This window comes from Myotis nattereri (assembly GCF_964212035.1).
Source record: "Myotis nattereri genome assembly, chromosome: 18".
In the NCBI taxonomy this organism is placed as follows: domain Eukaryota; kingdom Metazoa; phylum Chordata; class Mammalia; order Chiroptera; family Vespertilionidae; genus Myotis; species Myotis nattereri.
In genome coordinates, this window is record NC_138093.1 from 24,742,573 (window position 1) to 24,759,358 (window position 16,786).

Below are 16,786 nucleotides of genomic sequence, written 5' to 3' on the forward strand. Positions count from 1 at the left end.
TACGGAAGCGGGAGCATGTGTGCGCGCGCGCTCGGGTCGCGGGCTCGCCGGGGCGGGCCGGGGAGGGCGCCCGGGGAGGCGGCGGCGGCGGCGACCCCGAGTGGAGGTGGGTGTGGAGGTGTCTGAGCCCCGCGGCGGGGGAAGCGCGGTGCGTAATCGGAGGACGGGGTGGCAGTGTGCACACCTGGGATGTGTGGGGGGCTGAGGGAGGGGGGGCTGGAGGAGGGGGCAGCCGCAGGAAACCGGCGTGAGCGCTTCCTTCTCGGGCTGGGGTGCCGAATAATCCTGCCATCTGTAGTTAGTTGGCGGAGTGGGGGCGGGGGCATGCGGAGGGGTAGTGGATGAGGAAGTGGGGAGCGAGAGCGGTACAATGGACGGGCTTGGGTTCCCCTGAAGAAACTGGGTTAGAGCCCGTGTGGTCGGGAGACACCATTCTTTCAGAGTGGCGTAAGGACCTTGCCCGGCGGAGGTAGAATGACGCATGGGTACAGTGCACGAGTATGAGATGTGCCCGGGGTGGAGTGAGGGGGGCGGGGGGCGATTGATACACATTTTAGGAGGCGGGGGGAAGATGCAGACACATTGGAAGCAAGTATATGATTGGCGAGAGCCTACTGAGTGGGAAAGACACCGGCTATTTATTGTGCACCCAGGAAGGGTCCATGGAAGCTGAATGAAGACCTTGGAGGTAGAGGTAAACAAGGGTCAGAATCTTGATGGCAGAGAAAAGTAAGGTGGTTACCCCCTGAGATTAATTGGGAGGGCTGCTGCTGTTTAAAAGGGGAAGGCGGGCTTTAAAGTTGGGTCCCTTTGTCTTTAGGAGCAAAACCAAGAAAGGCAGGCTTGCTACCACAAAGTGGTTTCATACCTTGCGGAGGAGGAAATGGGATGGGGTAGACGTCTGAAATGAGCAGAAAAGGCACTTTAGTTGTTTAGCGAAGTGAAAGTATTGATGGGTGGAATGCCAGAGTTTAACAGGGACAGGGATCCGCACAACATGTGTGCCCCATGACTTATGTAGGGTAGTTGGAAGGATATATATCAAGGCCCTTTTCTTCTCCTCTGATACCTGTTTATTGTTTGTCAGATAAACTTAATACACCTGCGGGGAAGATCTGTGGTAGGTAGATGCTGTAGAGGGGTGGGTGTGGAAACTGGTCATCAGGATAGTCCTTTTTAATTTGGAGGAATTCGCAGTTTAGTATACATTAGGCAAGTAAATAAGTAACAGCACAGGGTGAAAATGGTGGCATACAAGATGCCAGGTGTTATAAAAGTCCAAAGGCAGGAGATTACCTGAGCAGTTGGTGGGAATCAGGAAAAATGTCCTTTGCTCATTTACTCATTCATACACTCATGAGTCATCATCAGTCATTTTGTTGATCACCTCTATAGGAGACCTTATACCAGCTGCTATGAATAGAAAAGGAAGAACTCCACCCACTTCTTACAGAGTTTACAGTTTGTTAGGCTTCAAGGAGAAAATGGCACTTAAAATGGTCCTGAGGGATAAACAGTATCCAATAATTTACCCAAATTATTTATCTAATATTAAAAGTGTGGGTTGAAAAGAGTGGAATCCAAATGAAAGGAAACTGAGCAGAGATATGTAGATAGGGAGGTTGGGGGCTTGGAGAGGTGTTCAGTCCAGTTACACAAGAACATGCAGCTGGAAAAACGTATAGTTTTATAAGTTAAGTTTTACACCTTCCTTTTACAGATGAGGAAATATAGCCCAAAGAAGTTAAAATTGTTGAGGATTATATATAAGCTGATATGTGGAAGCTCTGTAACTCAAATGTAGGTCTTTTAAGTCCAAATCAGCCGCATTGTGCAAAATGTCTGGGTTCATCCATTCTTTCCACAAATATGTATTGAGGCACTGAGGATATTGTGGTGAGCAAAATGAACAGATGAATAGGTTTATCAGGTGATGACAATACTAGGAAGAAAAATAAAGCAAGAGAGGGTGACCACTTGATAAGGTGCCCATATTTGAGAGGGTCTTGACTCTCATGATATATAGTTTATAGTTAAAATGAATGGGCAATAGAGAATCTGAGGTGATTTGTTTAGAAGGAAATTCACATGTTCATAGCTATGTATTAGAAAGATGAACCTTTCTAGTGTAATAGGCAGTTAAGGCCAGAAATAAGGTGGTGGAAGTGGGACTAGAAAGGTATGATAAAAAGCAGATCGGGCCCTGACTGGTTTGGCTCAGTGGATGGAGCTTGAGTCCCGGGTTTGATTCCAGTCAGGGGCATGTACCTGGGTTGCGGGCACATCCCCAGTAGGGGGCGTGCAGGAGGCAGCTGATCGATGTTTCTCTCTCATCGATGTTTCTAGCTCTCTATCCTTCTCCCTTCTTCTCTGTAAAAAAATCAATAAAATATATTAAGAAAAAAACAGATCAGGAGAGTGGGAATATTAATGGGAAGATCAATTGGCTTTGAGGGGCTTCTGTGTTAATATATATCTTATATTTTGTAACTCATCATTGTCCAGAAGACTTATCCTTAAGATGTGAAATCAGTGGTTGGCAGCTGGAGATGAATTGAGTTCTTAGAAGAAGGGAGAAAGAATAAGAGTGAACGCAGTGGCCAGAGCCGGTTTGGCTCAGTGGATAGAGCGTCAGCCTGCGGACTGAAGGGTCCCAGGTTCGATTCCGGTCAAGGGCATGTACCTGGGTTGCGGGCACATCCCCAGTGGGAGATGTGCAGGAGGCAGCTGATTGATGTTTCTCTCTCATTGATGTTTCTAACTCTCTATCTCTCTCCCTTCCTCTCTGTGAAAAATCAATAAAATATATTTAAAAAAAAAAAAAAAGAGTGAACGCAGTGTTTGAATAACCTTTATTTTCCAGCTAAAGTTGAACAGGTAAAATGGAGCTGGCATAAGACCTGGAGTCCCTTAGAGCAGCAGTCGCCAACCGGTGGTCTGAGAGGTCTGAAAGGTTGGCCACTCCTGCCTTAGAGGTTCCTGGGAGCCAGTCTTTTCTCAATCTTGCACATCTGTCCTACGTAAATAAAGCAAGTCTTAGGGCTAATAGTAGTCTGGGGCAAGCCTTTCTAATAAAGAAAGGCTTCCACCAGCCCAAATGTCCCCTCTCCCTTTAAGGTAATCATTCTGTTAAAAGTTTGGTGTGGGGAGACTAGAGAATGTCTTCAGGGAAGCATTATGTTCACTTTTCTTTGATGAAAAAGGAATCGTTGGTTTTTATAGACAACTCAGAGAGGATGCTGGGTAGTGCCGAATGAGTATAGTTGAGGGTATAGCATTTATTCATTGTGACCTTGATTTTAGGTCTTGTCTACCTTTGTCAGTATAAGACCATGACTGGGCAACTTTTAAACTGCATAGCTACTGATCTTCCCCATGTAGATGAAAATTGGATTAATTTTTAGAGCAAGTGAGCTCGGTGTCTCACATTGAAATGGTGGGGTGGTGGCAAACCAGGAGCAAGATGGTAGTTTCAAAAGCGTGAGAAATGAGGATATAAGGTAAGAAGCAGCAGTAAGACAAGGAAAGAAAAGGGATTCAACATCAAGTGGACCGAATTAGTCTTGAGTTGGTAGAAATAAAGCAGATTTGAAAGATAGGAAAAACTGTTTTCTGTATGGGAAAGGAGGTGGTGATCTGGGCAAGAAAATATGAAACTTTTTTTTGTTAGAAGGGATGTGTCATTTAAAAAAAAAATAGCGACTGACAAGACTCCTATCCAGTTGAATAAGTTGAGAGTACTTTCCTACACTTTATAAAATAAGACATGGTCTTAAATATAGGGGTTCTATATTTAATTATAATGTAATTATAATGTAATTGGAGATTTATTACCCAATTTGAAAAAAAATAGTATTTTTTCTTGATTTATGACAAAATGGAAAGATTTTTAAAGTCTAACACCTGTTGAGTAAAAGAAAAGGGTGTATTGAATATAGTTGATATGATAAGGGTGGGAGAAGGGTGAGAATAGGCCATAGATAAGATAGGTGAGGTATAACATCATGCGTCAATAGAATAGCATTTGCAATAATAGAAATATAAAAATTAACATGTCAGATTTGAAAAAGCGGAGGGTTGGGGGGGTACTACTGATGTACCAGACAGGGAAGACATCATCGAAGTTGTTTTGGGAGGTGAGAAAGTAGGACAGTCATAGCCATAGGGAACACCAGTCACATAGGACAAATCTTGTCAGAAAAGGCGGCACAGGTACCACTGCGTGACATCTGCTATCTTTGCAGGAGCCAACTGTTCATACTCTGTACCCCTCTAACTTTCTTCCTCTCCTTCACTGTGCTCTTCTTTTTGTCTTTAATTTCTTTCTGTGCTGTATGTTTTTCAGTGAGATCTACTTGAAGTTGATCCCTGGTGTTAGTCCCCTTAACACAGTGGTTCTCAACCTTGACTGCACATTAGAATCACCTGGGAATCTTTTTAAAATCCTGATTTCTGGGCCTCATCTGGAAATTCTGTTTCTTTGTTACTAATGTTGTGGCCCCACCCCATAACAAAGAAACAAAATTTCCAGAGGATGAGGCCCAGAAATCAGGATTTAAAAAAGATTCCCAGGTGATTCTAATGTGCAGCCAAGGTTGAGAACCACTGCCTTAACAGGAAAGGTCTACAAATTATCTGTTGTATTATTGTCATTTTTTAATGATACCTTAGTGAAGAGGCTGCATTCCAGTGGCACTTTCTTTGTCAAAAACTTTGTTTCTTCCTCTAACCAGAGGTAGAAATAATATAACAGCAACAAGGTTGATGTTTAAATACTAATTAAAATATTCAATATGTTGTAAGAGAAAATATATCACTGTAAATCTTGGAACAGAAGGAGATGAAGGGAAGGGTTGAGGCTGGATAAAGCAGAACATTAACCTAGCTTGGGGAGAAGAACAGGGATGTTAGTATATATATTCCTCCATTTTGCCTGGGTATTCACCATCTCTGAAAACCAAGAAATCTTATAGCACATACTGATAATTCATGTGTTGAAGAAGTCTTACCCCTGACCCATTCACCACCACCTCTCATCATGTACAGGATTTTAGCTTTGGTCCCAGAAAATCAGCCCAACATGGCTGGTTTATCAAACATGGTAAAATTGTTTAAAGAAGAAAAAAAAAACTCCCTTGAGGCTTATAAGTCTATTTTTGTTATGATGGTATTAATAGAATTTTACCTGCTTGAATATTGACGGGCTAAATTATTTTGGCAGTTAATTTCTGCTTCCCTTGTGGTTTCAGTTGGACTCAAAATGTATACTTCCTGTCCTAGTGTATGTTTCACTTCTATCCTTCAGCTGTTACAGTTTACCTTCATGGTAGATGAAGCAATTGCTGAGTTTTTGTTTTGTTTTTTAAGATATATAGTGAGCTCTGGATACATTATTGTAGTAAGGTTTTTTTAAATGGCAGTTTTTTTTTTTTAATATACTTCATTTTTTACAGAGAGGAAGGGAGAAGGATAGAGAGTTAGAAACATCGATGAGAGAGAAACATCTATCAGCTGCCTCCTGCACACCCCCTACTGGGGATGTGCCTGCAACCAAGGTACATGCCCTTGGATCGGAATGAACCTGAGACCCTTGAGTCCGCAGGCTGACACTCTATCCACTGAGCCAAACTGGTTAGGGCTGTAGTAAGTTTTTTATGAGGCATTTTTGCGATGGAGAGTGGTTGAAACTTTAAAAGGACTAGTTTGTTTTATAGTGGAGAAATACTATAAGCAGCCTCCAACTATAGCTCTAAACCTGGTTAGCCTTTATATTTTTTATTATTATTATTTTACTAGAGGCCCAGTGCACAAAATTTGTGCACAGGTAGGGTCCCTAGCTGCTGCAGGCTGAGGCCTCCCTTTGCACCTGCCTTGGCCTGACGCCGCCTGCACACTTGCTCCACCATCCTGCCACGGTCTCACTCTTGTCATCCACTGCCAGCGCTGCGTTGCCAATGCATGCCATGTTCCGCACCGCCCCCTGGTGGTCAGCGCATGTCTAACTCCCTGTCAGTTGAACTCCTGCTCTTGGGGACAATTTGCATATTAGCCTTTTATTATATAGGATTGATTTCAGAGAGGAAGGGAGAGGGAGAGAGAGATAGAAACATCAATGATGAGAGAGAATCATTGATCTGCTGCCTCCTGCACGCCCCCCACTGGGGATTGAGCCTGCAACCCAGGCATGTGCCCTTGACTGGAATCGAACCTGGGACCCTTAAGTCCGCAGGCTGATGCTCTATCCACTGAGCCAAACCAGTTAGGGCCATTTATTTTTTTAATTGGTTGCATGAATGAGTACCTAAAAGTTTAGGTGGGTTAGTTTAACTGATTGCTCATGTTTAGAGCATAAATTATTAAGGAGATGTCTTTCAAATAATAGATTGCTCTGTATGTGGGTATTTTGATAAATGGTCATCAGATTGCCATTTAAGATTTTAATCAAGCTATATTTTAATTAAGTTCAGTTGTGTGGATAGACTTATCAGTGGTCCAGGAGATTGTTTAACTAAGAAGGGTTAATCAGCAATTATAGAAAAACACAGGGATGGAGTTTTGGCAAACATGTCGCATAGTAAGTGAGAACTTGTAACCAACTCCTGTAGAGGAGGAAAGTTAGAGGGGAGGAGGAAAGTGGAGCTGTGTAGGAAGGTTGTTTTCTCTGAATCTCCCTTAGACCCAATTTTTGCTCAGTGGGAAGAGTAGGTAACTACTAATTGTTTAAGAAAATTTTAGGAGTCTCAGGTAGACCACATAGCAATTTTGTTCGAAGTCTTTTTTCTTCTTCTTTGCTTCATTTACAAGGGCTTCTTAACCTTGACACATACTGGCATTTTGGGCCAATTCTTTGTTGTGGGGAGCAGTGCTGTGTGTCGTATGATTTTAGCAGCATCCCTGTCATCTACCCTCTAGATGCCAGTATCATTCTCGTCTATTTGTGACAACCCAAAATGTTTCTACACATTGCCCAATGTTCCCTGTGGATGCAGATTCATTTCCAGTTGAGAACCATTGATTTAGGAAGATATATATGCACAGCATAGATTTATTATTTTTTCCACCTCCTTTAAGCCACAGATTACTTCTTAGGCTTCTCTTTACAGTTTTCTCTTAGGTAGTAATAGGCTAGTTACCATGTAAACATCATATTAGATCAGACTGGCAGTCATGTTATGTCATAAATTAAAGAGATTTTGATTAGTCACTCTCTCATCCTGTGTTTCCTTTGGGAGTCTAAGGTTCTTTCTACAAACCTGGTCATTAATCTTATGGGAGCAATTTATGTTTGAATGGCTGATGTTGATTGTACATGTTCCTATTGGAATAGGGAGGCACAAAAGAAAGATATGTATGTAATGCTTGTAGTACTTCCTTTGAAGCATATAAAGATTTAAATTTCCTTACCTTACCTTTGAAAGTAGCTTCATCTTTGGCAAAACTTAGTTATTTGGAACATTATTAAATTACTATGTAGGAGATGAGAATTTTAGTAAATATATGTAATTCTGAAAATATCTTTGAATTCATAGGACTTTATACAATCCTCACCAGTTGAGATCAGACATGGAATGGAGGTAGAGGTGAGATAAGGGGGGAAAGACATTAAGTCTTTTTGGATTTAACTTTTCAAGTCTCATGAAAAATTTTCAGACCCTTTTTGATGATTAACATTTTCACAGTTCTTGATGGCATTTTTTTTCTTCTGTAGTGTCGATTTTAAGTGAAATGCGTGATTCTAAAATCTATATTTAAAAAACTGCTGTATTGGTGCGTTAATATCCTGTTTTCTGAAAACTCCATTGGTTCACTAACCAGATAAGTTGAATCTTCTCTCCCCCACTCCCCCCATGGCTTAGTATTTTACTACTGTATTAGTTAGGCTAATTATTACAATGTGTTTTACTAATAATGCCTCTTAGAAAGGTCGTCAATTATTTATGTAGTTTGCTTTTAATCAGGTGCCAACCTAACCAAATTTTCTTTGAGATACTATGAAGTGATGAGATATCTGTAATAAGATAATTAGAGTAAAGTGATGCTGTCAAGTAGTGTAATATATGTAATTTAGATGGTTTCCTAGCAAAGCAGCATGTTTTAGTGAATTGAATGAGCAAGGCCTTTGAGTTAAGATTGGCCTAATTTGTAATTAGGTTGTTCCAAGTTCAGATTCCAGCACTGTATAGCAGTGTGACCTTGAACCCCTGCTCTGTATGTTCCTATCTATAAACTGACAATGATAGAATTATTGGGAAAATTACTTGAGAAGATGCATATATAAAACTCAACATAGTTCCACGTTGGTAAAGAGCCTAATTTATGCGTTGTATTCATTTTCTGCGTTTCTACATGTATCAGTATTTAACTTATGAACTTGTTAATGTATCCTTTAAATTGGGTGGGAGTAGTTGTGTCTTAAATAGTTATAGGGTGGTGGAAGGGTCTTTACTGTGAAGTGATCTACTTTATTCTTCAAGGGTACCATTTTACATTTTACTAGTACTTTATACTTTTCACACATTTTAATATAATTTTCTTCTTAGCTCTCCTGTACAGTAACCTTATGTTACTGGATTGGCATTTTGTAGAGAAGGAAAATGATACTCAAGGTACCTAATAAGCGGCAGAGTTGGGATTGGCTTTTATTTTATTTTTTATGGACACTGTACATGTCCTGCTGGAAGGATTGGCTTTAATCTGCTCCCTTTTTGACCACTGCACACATTTGGGCAGTGCTCTTAAAAGTGAACTTTCCATTTTGTTATCTGTGTTTGCCATTGGCACTGTCAAGTAGTAAATTTATGTAATTTATATGGCTCACAATTAGTGGTTTCAAATTCATGTATTAAAAAGCATATTTCTTGCCAAAGCCGGTTTGGCTCAGTGGATAGAGCGTCGGCCTGCGGACTGAAGGGTCCCAGGTTCGATTCCGGTCAAGGGCGTGTACCTGGGTTGCGGGCACATCCCCAGTGGGAGATGTGCAGGAGGCAGCTGATCGATGTTTCTCTCTCATCGATGTTTCTAACTCTCTATCTCTCTCCCTTCCTCTCTGTAAAAAATCAATAAAATATATTTTTTTAAAAAAAGCATATTTCTTAAAAGTTAATTTTTTAAAATTTCAAGTGCTGACATAGAACTGGTTCATTATTATGAAAATGTTATAATGAACATTCTTGTACACACATGTCCTTATGTACACTTGAATGACAGGGTGTGTACATTTAAAAATACTTCAGTTAAGTGTGGTAGGCAGAATAATGTGCTTCCCATACCCCCAAAAGATGTCTACATTTTGATCCCCAGACTCTAATAATCTATTATGTTACATGGCAAGGGGGAATTAAGGTTACTAATCAGCTGAGTATAAAATAAAGAGGTTATCATGGATTATTTGGTAGGCCCACTGTAATCACAAGTATCCTTTAAGTGTGGAAAAGGAAGGCAGAAGGGGGTCACAAGCCAAGGAATACACACACCCTCGAGAACCAGACAGGTAAAAACTGGAATTCTTCCCTAGAGCCTCCTGAAAGCAACATAGTCATAGTGACACCTTGATTTGACCTCACTGGGACCCATTTAGGCTTTTGACTTTCAGACCTGTAAGATAATAAATTTGTGTTGTTTTATGCCACTGAATTTGTGGTAATCAGTTACATCAACAGTAGAGAACTAATACATGGTAGATGTTGCAGAAAATTGATACTGTTTATTCTGGCCTTAGCACTATTTAAAAAGTACCTGTATCCTTATATCCTCACTAGTACTAAAGGTTTCTTGCATCTCACTTTTTTTTAATTTATTTTTTGAGGCAGATTCAATGATGTTTTTATTTGTCTAGCATTTCTCAGAATGCTTTCTACTGGGAAATTCATAGGTGTTAGGATTCTCAATATTGTCATGGCAAAAGAAATTTAAGAATCCTGGGTTAAACTGGATTCTTACCTAGGGATTCTCATAGTTTATAACATGCTAATGTGATTATGAAACTTTCAAGAGGGAAAGTTTATTGTTTTCTGAAAGTTATGTCACATCTCACAAAACTGATATTTTTGGGACACTTCTTTGAAAATGTGGCTCTCCTTTTTTTTTGGTTCTTTTATCTCTTAATCTTTCTCTATAATACAGTGACCTTCACATATGCCCATATCATATCTTAGACCATGTCATTCTTCAGAATTCTTCTACCTCTAAAACCTTACATGCAACCATTCCATTTTGACTACAACCTCATCCCCATTAGTCCAACTGCTTCTATTTAAGTCTTCTAGTATACTGGAATCAGAGGGAGAAAGACCACACTAGTGAGTTGAAAGAGGTGATTAATTAGGAGGTTCCAGTGAGAAATGATGGAGACCAGACTGAGTGACTAACATACATGTTCATCTTCATACAAGAACCCCGTTGAAGTAAGTGCTTTTCTTGGTAAGGCATGAGTTACTTTCTTTGGCTTTAGACCCAAATGTGGACACAGTTTCTTTAGGTTATTCACTTCGGGTTCACAGATTCCCAAGTAAGGTAAGATGGAAAGAAGAGAATAATTTGGAATCTGAGAATTATGGCCATGTACTGTAAAGTGAGTTTAAAAATGATATAATGCATTACCAAGTTAATAAAATAACCTTCCAGCTTTCTGCTTTCCTGTTACCTTCACTGTTTCTTCATACCTGTAATAACAATTAGTCTTTCCTCTCCACTGTTTTTGGCAGCTGGTATGAAGCTAGCTACAAGGGATAGCAGCACTTAGAAATGTGTCACCATGAGTAATTCTCATTTTATTTTATTTTTTATTTTTATCTTTTTAAAATATATATATTTTATTGATTTTTTTACAGAGAGAAAGGGAGAGGGATAGAGAGTTAGAAACATCAATAAGAGAGAAACATCGATCAGCTGCCTCTTGCACACCCCCTACTGGGGATGTGCCCGCAACCAAGGTACATGCCCCTGACCGGAATCGAACCTGGGACCCTTCAGTCTGCAGGCCGACGCTCTATCCACTGAGCCAAACCGGTCAGGACCCATTTTAAATGCTAACAGGGAATTGCTTTCTTTTGAGTGAGGATTTAATTGTTTGTGTGTTGCATTTGGGGGATGTGTGCAGTATATCCTGATTTTGTAGCCCTGCAGGTATAACCGTTAATATAAATCTTTGTTAAACTTTGAAAGGGAATCATGAGTTAATACCCTTTATTTTAAATTGTTTGCTATGTTATTTTATGATTTTGTAAAAAATATTTTTAGGAATCATTTTGACCTGCTTGTTGTCGAAAGCAGCGGTCACCAACCTTTCGGATCTCACGGACCACAGGTTGGTGACCGCTGATCCAAAGGTTTCCTTAAACCAGCGGTTGCCAACCTTTTGGACTTCACGGACCACCAGTGGGTCCACGGACCACCGGTTGGTGACCGCTGGTCTAAAGGGCTTCTTAATGTTAATGCTCTAGACCTCTGCCTTATGGGTCCTGGATTAGCTCCCAATCACCTGTAATCTATTACCTGTAAGGCATTTAGATATTATTTAATGTGTTAACTAACTGGATTATATTATCTTATTTATTTTTGGGAGATACAGTGGTTGCAAAGAATGCTTTTTAAAAAAGTATTGAATCTAGTAGGGTTGAAAACCATTATTCTGGCATACTTCATCTAATGTTAAATTTTAGTTGAAGAGAAATAGTCTTCTAGTTGTTGATAGCTTAATCTAACTCACGTAGGTTGTTGGACTTACACATGTTCTGTTTGAGGTTTCAAGTTTTGTATTTCTGTAGGATTATATAATATACTGTATATACTAGGTAGATCCCAATGTGAAGAAAACAAAATCTGATTAAGAGAACCAAGTAAATGATCATGGACTTCTTTAATTATAGACTGTGTGAAATGGTAGGTTTTCTGAACTTAAAGAGAAATATGTTGCCTAGCCAGTGTGGCTCAGTGTTTGAGCGTTGACCCATGCACCAAGAGGTCACAGGTTTGATTCCCAGTTAGGGCATATGCCTTGGTTGCCAGCTAGATCCCCAGGAGGGAGGGTGCAGGAGGCAGCCCATCGATATTGATGTTTCCCTCTCATTGATGTTTCTATCTCTCTTCTTCTCTCTTCCTCTCTAAAATCAATAAAATCATATTAAAAAAAAAATAAAGACGTATTCCTAGTTATTGGATGAAAAATCTTTTAAACTTTTTCTGGAAGGCCTTTGAAACTATTGCCAGTTTGAGAAACCTTGAATTTTTAGGGTCTTAGCCTTTAGATGCTGTCTAGTCCAAATTAATATAAGCTTGAGCAACTTGTAGTCTGGCAGGTGCTGTTAGGCACTGAATATACAAGGTTGAATGGGACAGTCTCTAGAGGAGGAAATATGTAAACAAGTAACTTCATTATAGTGCATACAGTAATACAAGTGGGCATTAAGATGCACTGGGAGTGCTTGGCTAAGCCAAGGCCCCTTACTGAAGTTGCTGAATCTTAAAGTATAAGAAGGGGTTAACCTGACAGGAAGGGAAATGGGCAGATTGAGTGAAAAAGCATGAATAAGCAAGGAACTAAAAAACTAGTTTTATTGGGTCATAAAGTATAAAGTGGGGAGTTGTGGGACCTTACATACTCTGTTAAAGAGCTTGGGTTTTGTCATAAGTTACTTTCTGTCAGTCTTTCTCACCAAAGTACAACTGAAGTCACAGGCAATCTGATACATGCTTTGGAAGTGTGGAGATAAAATCCACATAAACCTCTTGTATGCTTGAAATTTCTCTTAAGACTAGTGTTTATTGTTTTAAAAGTATGAATAACTTTGTCTTTTATTCTATAATTGATTATTAGTGTATCTAGCTCATAGAAATTACCAAATCATTGTTCAGTAAATGAAAATTTAAAAATCTGCCATTACCAGCTGATCTTAGGATTTAAGCATTATTCATACCTCCTGTAATTGCTTTACATGTTGTTGTGGTGGGGTTTTTTTTTTTTTTTTTTTTTTTTTAAGTAATTAAACCTGTGGTTTAATTGCTTTACATGTTTTTCCTTCAGTAAGCAGTCCTGCTTGGACCAACCATCTGCTCCTGTGTTCCACAGGGCACTCTCACCTTGGTACTACAAGAACCCTGCTGGGTAACTGGTATCTGTTCTGTAGAGATCACTCTGCTTTAGACACAGAGGGAGATTTTTTTTTTAAATCTAAAATAAAAAAAAATCTAGGATCACATTTTTATCTAAAACCAAAATGCTAGAAATACACAGAACAATTTAAAAATGTGTTTTTTAAGAAACTAAATTTAAAAAGGAAAAAAGCTTTGCTATTCTTTACCTTTGACATGAAATCATTTCAAATAAAGAGAAAATAATTTAATTTTCATCATGTAGTTCTCTGTTATGGGTTAACTCATATTTTCCTCCTCTCCTCTATCTAGAATGTCTTAAAACCATTCTACCTTATGAGAAATTGGATGTTCTTGCAGATAGTGGGAGGAAACGTTTCATTTAAGTCCCAGATGAGGACCGGAAACTTGAAATCAGAGGAGCATCTGAAATCAAGTAATATTAGGTAGGCTAAAAATTACAAGGGTTTTTACATGTTTGTGTTCCTTTTAGAGATGGGTGTATTTTAAAGTACTCTTATTCTAAAGTACTATTCTATGAACACTAATAGAAGAATTAGAGACGTTCTGAAGCATTTGGTATTAGCCAAGATGGGAGTGGGAAGTGCTAAAGACATATTTTTTTTACTTATGTGATTTCATTAAGAACTTCGGCGTATGTTTACTTTCTCATGAGCATTTGTATCTTATACTCCAAGGAAGTTTTCAAAACATTTACTAAATTAAATTTAAGAAATCTGTGTGTTTATGTATGTCTGAATATTTATGATAAGCTTAAGGACATGTGCTTCGTCTTGTAGATTATCCTTCCTACATTTTGGGTTACATGTGTAGCAGTTCATTTGAGTGTAGGGAGCATCAGCTCGTGGTTCTGTTTGTCAGCATGGATGCAGTCAGTGTGCAGATAGAGAAGCCCTCTCTAACCACACGGTGAAGAGTAACTTGTCCCAGTAGCTTGTACCAGTGATAATGACAGAATGTGTGAAGGTGCTTGATTTCAGAGGTGTGGCTTTTAAGTGAGAATTGATAGTTGCCCCTAGAAGTTGATACCATGACGGCGACACATGTAGGACATTTCTCCACCCCATACTACTCCCAAATTCTCCTAGCATATTTCTGTCTAACCTTACCTTCCTCTAATTCATCCTGCCTCTTTTTCAAAGCCTGTTCTCGCTTCTAGCCTTATTAAGGACATTCTCACCCTAACCGGTTTGGCTCAGTGGATAAAGCGTTGGCCTGCGGACTCAAGGGTCCCAGGTTCGATTCCAGTCAGGGGCATGTACCTTGGTTGCGAGCACATCCCGAGTGGGGGGTGTGCAGGAGGCAGCTGAATCGATGTTTCTCTCTCATCAATGTTTCTAACTCTATCCCTCTCCCTTCCTCTCTGTAAAAAATCAATAAAATATATATATATTTTTTAAAAAGGACATTCTCATGTCCTTTATCTCTTCCAGAACCATGCTCTATCAATTTTGTTCTCATTTTCTTATATCTTCAACCTTTCCTTAAACTTAGTACTGGTTTAAGTCAACTTAAGAATTGACTTAAACTTCTCCCTCCCATTTGTTCCTCAACCCCCTTCAGTTTGATGCTTTTTCTGGCAAGTTTATTGTTGGACCCGTATTTCACTGAATCCAACACTTTCCAGTCCTTATAGTACTTTCCCACTGCTTTTATTTTGTTGACTTCTTTTTATCTTATTTTCCACACACCACCTTTCTCTTGCCCTCATATATGTATTTGACAGTTTCTTCTTGTTCTTCATGGGCTCTTTCTTTCATCTGCCCCTTAACAATGAAGATAGGGAGCTAGCTCCATCCCTTTGCCTTTCTGGGCTATTAACATTTACTCTCATGGTTTTATTTACCATCAATGTGCTGATCACCCCAGTGCTGCATCTCTAGTCTTGCCGTTTTCCCTGTACTTGTCATTCTAAGTGCCTGCTTACACAGCTCCACCTTTTCATACCACCAGCTCTCCAATCTGGGAATGATTTTAGACTGTTTCTTCTGCTGATTTTACTTCTAGATATATTTTTATTTTGAAGTTTTTCCATACATCTGTAGTCTTCCTTCTAGTCTTACCCTTTGAAAATCTATCTTCCATGTATCCTGTTGGAAACTTTTAAAAATGCAATTCTGATAATGCTATGCCCCTGCCTAAAACCTAGTACTGGTTTCCTATTAAGTGGTTCCCAACCTTTTTTTCGCCATGCCCCACCTAAGCATCTCTAAAGTCCTGATGCCTCTCCCCCCCTCTCCCCCTGTGACATATAATTCTTATTATTCAAAAAGTGAACTCCTATTCATGTGGAGGAAGCCTAAAAGGCCATTAACTTGGTCTAAACAAGCTTCCAAATACACAAAACATGGCATCCATGAAAGAGTAAAATAAAAGAACGGAAGGACAGTTGAAGAACTACGGAAAAAATCACTAAGAAATTGTTGTCCTAGCTGGTTTGGCTCAGTGGATAGAGCGTTGGCTTGTGGACTGAAGGGTCCCAGGTTTGATTCCAGTCCAGGGCGCATGCCAGGGTTGTGGGCTTGATCCCCGGTGGGGACATGCAGGCGTCAGCCGATCGATGATTCTCTCTCATCGTTGGTGTTTTTAGCTCTCTCTCCTCTTCCTTCCTCTCTGAAATCAATGAAAAAAAACCCACAAAATACACACACACACACACACACACACACACACACACACACGCACACACGCCTAAGCGACTGTCCGACCATTCGACCGTTAGCTATGAACGCACTGACCACCTGGGGGCAGACGCTCAGTGCACAGTCATGGAAACATGGAACAGACTGATGAATCTCAGAGGGATGAGGGGAGGGGGTAAGAGATTAACCAAAGATCTTATATGCATCTACACTGGTGGGGTCCCTCAGCCTGGCCTGCGCCCACTTGCAATCCAGAACCCCTCAGGATGTTGATCCCCCCAGGCCAGGCCAAGGGACCCCACTGGTGCATGAATCCATGCACTGGGCCTCTTGTATATATATAAAAAGAAATTGTTTAAAAGAAATAATAATATGAAGTGACATGAAAAGATAGCAAATAAAGTTTCAAAACATACAATAGAGAACTGAAGTGCATAAATATGTCACAATATATATTTATATACTGTATATGAGGCCCCTAGAACCATAGAAATACAAACAATTCACTCTTAATAACTCATTCTTTTTTTTTTTTTAATATATTTTATTGATTTTTTACAGAGAGGAAGGGAGAGAGATAGTTAGAAACATCGATGAGAGAGAAACATCGATCAGCTGCCTCCTGCACATCTACTGGGGATGTGCCCGCAACCCAGGTACATGCCCCTGACCGGAATCGAACCTGGGACCCTTCAGTCCGCAGGCCGACGCTCTATCCACTGAGCCAAACCGGTTTTGGCAATAACTCATTCTTGAATTACCCCCCCCCCCCAAATCAAATCGCCTCTCTGTGAGGCATGTGACCCATATTGGGAACCACTGTATTAGCTGAAAGACAGAATCTGAGCTCCTTAATATGTCATGCAAGGCCTCACAATCTGCTATCTGCCTTGACTCTCTAGCTCACCCCCTGTAGCCTTCTGCTTTGTGTCTACCTGCTTTACTAGCCCCCCTCCCCCCCCGCCCCTTTTATTGTTGTGCTACTTCCTCTGCCTGGAAGTATAATTCCTTCTCATCCTGTGAGATTTCCAGAG

General features: G+C 40.0%; 1 protein-coding gene across 7 annotated transcripts in view; it reads left to right on the forward strand.

The window, feature by feature from the left end:
• Positions 1-16,786, forward strand: part of SMG7 (SMG7 nonsense mediated mRNA decay factor) — a gene marked incomplete at its 5' end in the record, with an annotated part of 56,049 nt that overhangs the window by 491 nt on the left and 38,772 nt on the right. For 3 of the 7 annotated variants that reach the window (XM_081112756.1, XM_081112755.1, XM_081112757.1), the window contains one exon: positions 13,426-13,535. The exons of 3 other annotated variants lie outside the window; for them this stretch is intronic. In XM_081112756.1, coding sequence (XP_080968882.1) covers positions 13,426-13,535 — 110 coding nt within the window. Of the gene's footprint in view, positions 1-13,413; positions 13,536-16,786 lie in introns of those variants that run through there. One more of the 7 variants, XM_081112754.1, reaches the window with a different exon arrangement.